Source organism: Balaenoptera ricei, chromosome 11 (assembly GCF_028023285.1).
Source record: "Balaenoptera ricei isolate mBalRic1 chromosome 11, mBalRic1.hap2, whole genome shotgun sequence".
In the NCBI taxonomy this organism is placed as follows: domain Eukaryota; kingdom Metazoa; phylum Chordata; class Mammalia; order Artiodactyla; family Balaenopteridae; genus Balaenoptera; species Balaenoptera ricei.
This window is the reverse complement of record NC_082649.1, coordinates 32,971,262-32,977,225: the sequence shown is the minus strand read 5'-3', so window position 1 is coordinate 32,977,225 and position 5,964 is coordinate 32,971,262. Positions and strand designations below refer to the sequence as shown.

Sequence of the window (5,964 nt, the reverse complement as noted above, 5' to 3'; positions counted from 1 at the left end):
AGCTGTGTGGCCTTGGGAAGGTCACTCAATCTCTCTCAGCCTCAGTTGCCTCACCTGTGAAATGGAACTCACAGTTGTTGGCTGGATGGAATGAAGTGCTGTATGTTAAGCCCCTGACCTACCATCAAGTGCTCTGGATCCTGTAGATGGCAGGGGCAGTGACTGGGAAAAGGCTTTGCACACTGTGAAGTGCTCTTCAGATGGGAGGGGGTGTGGCATCTGACTCCTGGTGTGGTAGTGGCACTCTGAGTTCCCTGGACCCGTGAGAGAGTGAGAGAAGGCTGGGTTTGGGGGCCAGGGTGAGGGTGGGAGGGGCCCCTCACCTGGGGAAACGGCTCCGTGGTGGAGCAGCTGAGATGCAGCTGGGCCTGTGGCCTGTGAGGCAGTCCTGTGGCCGCCTCCTCCGCCAGCCCACAGCCCAGGTCTGCAGTTGGGTCCTGCCTCTTCACAGGTGGGCCATGCCTGGGACTTGGCTGCTGCTTCTCCTGGCCCTCGGGTGTCCAGCCCTGCCCACAGGTGAGCGCCCTGCCTGCATCCCTCTCTGTGCCCCATTAGTCTGCCCAAGCCTACTCCCTCACTCTGGGCGTCCCTAGGTGTGGGAGGGATTCAGGGAGGCAGGACAGAGGTACCTGGGTCCCCTGGGGAGGGTCTCACCAGAAGCCCATCATCCCCTTCCCCATTATATTCTACCTCCCAGCTACCTTGCTCTGGGGCCCCCAAGTTCTGCTCCCCTGGAGTCCACAGTGTTGGGAGGAAGGGTACTCACCTCTCAGAGCAAGCTGGACAGGTGTGTATGATGGGGGGGGGGGTACCCTGGCTGTGTTGTGTTATATGGGGTGATGGGGCACGAGCAACATGGTGAGGTCCCACCCTCCTTACTGTCCAGTCTCCTACCCTCAGGGCTCAGGGTGTCTCACGTTCACTCCCAGCTTCCCCTACAAATGGGCTCTCAGAAGTCTCAAGGCCTCAGCGACTTCCCAGTGTATTGACCCCCGACCCCGATCCCAGTCCTCCAAAGATCAAGGCTGGAGACAAAGGAGTCAAATTCTGAGAATTCCAGCTTCATCTAGAAGCTTGTGCATGTTCGCATGTGTGTGGTGGGGACAGGTCCTTGACTTTGAGTTGGGGCATCTCCTTGTTCTAAAGCTGGCCGCCAGTATGTCACCAGCTCACCCTCGCTAGGGAGATAAACCACACCCATGTGGATCGGGGAGAGCCCATGTTGGGAGGCCTGAGCTCTGGGAAAGAAGCAGCTAGGGTGAGGAGGAGCAATCCTGGGAGGCTTCACGGAGGAGGTAGATGCTGAACTCAGCTAGGGGAGTGTGTCTCTCTGTACAGCTGAAAAGGCTCAGGAGGTTGAGGGTCCTGGAGCTCACTGCCAGCCTTCTCTCCTCCCTTTGTTTGTGATGCCTTATCAATATTAGTATTGATGATACTTATCTGCCAAGGTGTTTTATATTCATGATTTTTATTCTTCACAGCAATTTTACTGGGCTGGTGTTATTAACCCCATTCTATCAATGGGACAATTAAGACTCTAAATTAAGTGGACAACTCAGGAGTCAAACCAACTCTGTCTGAGGCCATGTCCCAGGCTTGATCCACTGCGTCATGTAGCAAATCTTAGTCATCCTTCCAAGTGGGGTGGTCTGTGGGATTTGGAGTCACAGAGGTCTGAATTCAAATCCTGAGCGGGCTACTTACCATCCTCCTGCTTCTAGGTCAGTTATTTGACCTTCAAGAAATCTTTTGTGAGGGAATTCCCTGGCAGTCCAGTGGTTAGGATTCCTCTGCAGGGGGCACAGGTTCGATCCCTGGTCGGGGAACTAAGATTCCACATGCCACGTGATGCAGCCAAAAAAAAGAAATCTTTTGTGAGCACCCCCCCCACCTCTAAGTCCCCATGAGATTCTCTGGCTTCCCTTCCCGGCACCCTGGGGCATTTCTTTACCCTGGCTGCACCTAACTCATGGTGTGAATTTGTAGGTTTTAACCTTTGAGATTTTATTTATATGGAAAGATATCCAACTGTTCTTTTTTTTTTTGGCCGCACCAAGTGGCTTGTGGTATCTCAGTTTCCCTACCAGGAAGTGAGCCCAGGCCATGTCAGTGAAAACACCGAGTCCTAACCACTAGCCTGCCAGGGAATTCCCGATATCCAACTATTCAAAAATAAGATTTTGTTATATATTAAATGAGTCATCTTTACCAAAAAGAATAAGATTTTGGAAAATCAAGACTATTCTGAAAAATATAGGACAAATGTTTGCAGTACCCACATGACTTATTTTTGTTTTCTTAATTATAAAATAATACAGATATACACTTTATTTTATTTATTTATTTGGCTGTGTCGGGTCTTAGTTGCGGCACTCGGATCTCCGTTGTGGCATGCGGGATCTTTAGTTGCGGCATGTCAACTCTTAGTTGCGGCATGTGGGCTCTAGTTCCCTGACCAGGGATCAAACCCGGGCCCCCTGATATTGGGAGTGCAGACTCTTAGCCACTGGACCACCAGGGAAGTCCCCAGACATACACTTTAAATGGGTGAATTGTATGGTATGTGAATTATATCTAAACAAAGCTGTTGAAAAATACTACAGACCTACAGAAAAGAAGGAAGAATAATACAACAAACACCCACGCATACTCCACTCAGATTAGCAAATAGTTAAAATGTTGCCATATTTGAATCAAATATTTTTTAAAAGAAACAAAAACACACAGATACATTTGAGGCCCCTTTTGATCTCATTCCAGATTCTATTTCCTTCCCTTCCTCCTCAGAGGTAACCACTCTCCTGAGGCTGGCACAACAAGGTACTATAAATATTTGTTTGCATCTGCTGTCTTTCTCATGGGACTGAGATCATTGAGAGCAGGGACAATATTTTAATTAATGTTGTATCCCCAGTGCCTGGCACAGAGAGATTCACGTATGATAGGTAGGTGACAGAAGGATGGCAGAATGGATGGATGAATGGAAGGAAGGAAAGATGGATAAATGGATGGATGGATGGATGGATGGATGGATAGAAATATAGATGGAAAGTAGAAAGAAGAGATGTAGGGAAGATGGATGATGGAAGAAAGGATGGATGAGGGACTTCCCTGGTGGCGCAGTGGTGAAGAATCCGCTTACCAGTGCAGGGGACACAGGTTCGAGCTCTGGTCCGGGAAGATCCCACATGCCGCGGAGCAACTAAGTCCGTGTGCCACAACTACTGAGCCCACGTGCCACAACTACTGCAGCCCGCATGCCTAGAGCCTGTGCTCCGCAACAAAGAGAAGCCACTGCAATGAGAAGCCCGCACACCGCCACAAAGAGTAGCCCCTGCTCGCCGCAACTAGAGAAAGCCTGCGCACAGCAAGGAAGACCCAGTGCAGCCAAAAATAAATAATTAATTAATTAAAAAAAAAAGAAAGGATGGATGAATAGATGGGAAAATGAAAGGATGGAGGGAAGGAAGGTGGTTAGATAGGTAAATGCAAGGAGAGAGGGATGGATGAGTGCGTAGAAGGATAGATTGATGGTTGGTGGAAGGATAGATGGAAGGAGAGAAATCCAGAAGGAAGGATATGAGATGCTGACCTGGGAGGGCATGGACAGATCTAGCCCCCTACAAGTGCGTGCTCTCTTGCAGGTGTGGGCAGCACACCCTTCCCCTCTCTGGCCCCACCAATCACACTGCTGGTGGATGGGAAGCAGCAGACTCTGGTGGTTTGCCTGGTCCTCGACGTTGCACCCCCTGACCTTGAGAGTCCCATCTGGTTCTCAGCTGGGAATGGCAGCTCACTGGATGCCTTCACCTATGGCCCTTCCCCAGCAGCTGATGGCACCTGGACTAGCTTGGCTCAGCTTTCCCTGCCCTCTGAGGAACTGGCAGCCTGGGAGACCTTGGTCTGCCACACTGGGCCTGGGACTGGGGACCACAGCCAGAGCACACAGCCTCTACAGCTGTCAGGTGGGGACAGAGCCTGGGCCCCTGTGGTTGCTCCCTGCCCCTTTCACACCCCTGAAACCAGGATATGGTGGCAGGGAGGGCAGAATCCAGGCCAAGGGGGCATGAAGGGAATCTAAGTGCCAACCATCTAGGTGATGAGATGTCTGGGGTCAAAGGAGGGTGGCCTCAGGGCCCTGAGTTCTGGGATTTGAAACAGTGATATCTCATTCAAATCCAGGCTCTGATGCATGACTTCCAAGAGGTAATAATGTCTCCTCCCTTCTAGGTTAATATCTTTCTATGTATACCCAGGGTTAATATCTATATCTATTATCACCCTAAATATGACACCCTACCTATTAGAATCAAACAATAATTAAATATTAAGTTGCTATCACTTACTTATTGTTTATTCTGTGCCAGGCACTGTTGTAAACACTTTACACTTCTGAAGTAGGTCATATTATTCTCCTCATTTTATAGGCACAGAAAGGTTAAGTAACATGTCCAAAGCCAGCTATTATTATTATTGACCAGATGACTTACTTCCTCTTTTTGAATTATGTTTGTTTTCTCATCCTCCAAATAGGAATGTTTGTTGAATAAATGTACTGCCTTCCAAAGAAGGCTGCTAAGAAAATTGATTCCTTGTCTAAAAGTGCTGAGGCATCTCTAGGGGCAGGAGGACAGCCAGGAGAGAGGGAGATCTGGGCCCCTCAGAGGACTTGCTGCAGATGGGCTCAGGGTTCCCACTACTGGTTCATTTGTCCATTTATCCAGTGCTCCAAGAAGAGCTGCCCTGAGCAGGGCCAGGGCATAGCACTGGGGTGGAGGGCACAGCCCATCCCAATGACTTACTCCTTTCTCCTTGACTGGCAGGAGAGGCTTCCTCAACCAGGACCTGCCTCTGGGAGCCTCTCAGGGGTGAGTACCAGGAACCAGGACCTCAGGCCCTGTTGGGCTCTGGGCCTGATGGGTCCCCTCAAGAGGCTGCCTTGCTGGGTTGGGGCACTGGCTAGCCTGGGCCTCTGTCTACCCCTGGGTCAGGTGGGGATAGATCCTCTGACCCCAGCATAATTCCTGGACGCCAGCTGAGAAGCACAGGTGAGAGCTAGCAGAAGGGTCCTTGAAGCTCTCCTTGGGCAGCCCAGAGGGATGGTCTCAGCATCAGAGCCTTGGGAGACTCTTGGGAGTCTAGGGAGCCTCGGGAGACTGAGTGGAGGAAAGTCCCACCCGCCGCTGGATGCAGTCATGAGCCAGGTTCTACTTCCCTACCAAACAGAGAAACCTGAGCTGGTGTCTCTCCTCCGCACCAAATGCTAATTCCTGCCTGGCTTGCATCCCCTTGGTTGCTGGGGAATAAAATTAAATGAAGGCTAGGAAGGTGTTTGTTATTATCACCAGTCAGAGCTGAGGTTAGGCACCAGGAAGGACGTCCCCTGGGTTCCCTCTCCTCTGGTGAACCTTCTCGCGTGCGTGGGGCTGAGCGCCAGCCTCTAGGCAGCTCACCGGCTCCTTCTCTCCCGCAGGGACCCGGGGCCAGGCGCTGCGGCTCGGGGCGCTGCGGCTGCTGCTCTTCAAGCTGCTGCTGTTGGATGTGCTTCTGACCTGCAGCCGCTTCCGCGCCCCGCCCGCCGCGCGGGGGGACCCGGCCCGGGCGCCTCGCCCTGGGGACCCCGGGCTCCCCGCGACCCCGCTGGCGGACCACCTTCTCCTCCCGCAGCCTCCGCCACCGGGAGGATCGCCCGCAGCCCCCACCGACTGGATTCGCCGCAGTGATGGGTGGACCACAGGCCGAGGGCTCAGCCTGTCCACCCCGCCGGCGCTGCAACCCCGGGACGGCCGCTGGGTTCACACCCGCCATCCGGGTCGGGATCCCAGGAGCCCTGTCTGAGAGGAGGGGCCGCTGGTGCTCAGGGCGTGGCGCTCGGGACCCGCCCTCAGTATTCCTGCCTCCAGCCTTGGAGCATTTCTCTGCGGTCTGCCTCCTCCAGCTGACCCGAGCTTCCCCGGGGGCTAG

At 52.7% G+C, this 5,964-nt stretch overlaps 1 protein-coding gene across 1 annotated transcript; it reads left to right on the top strand.

The window, feature by feature from the left end:
• The first annotated feature begins 458 nt into the window (after positions 1 to 458).
• On the top strand, positions 459 to 5,964 carry PTCRA (pre T cell antigen receptor alpha). The gene is given in 5 exon segments (XM_059937451.1): positions 459 to 516; positions 2,788 to 2,820; positions 3,645 to 3,965; positions 4,824 to 4,868; positions 5,474 to 5,964. Coding segments are annotated over 5 exon segments (948 nt in total).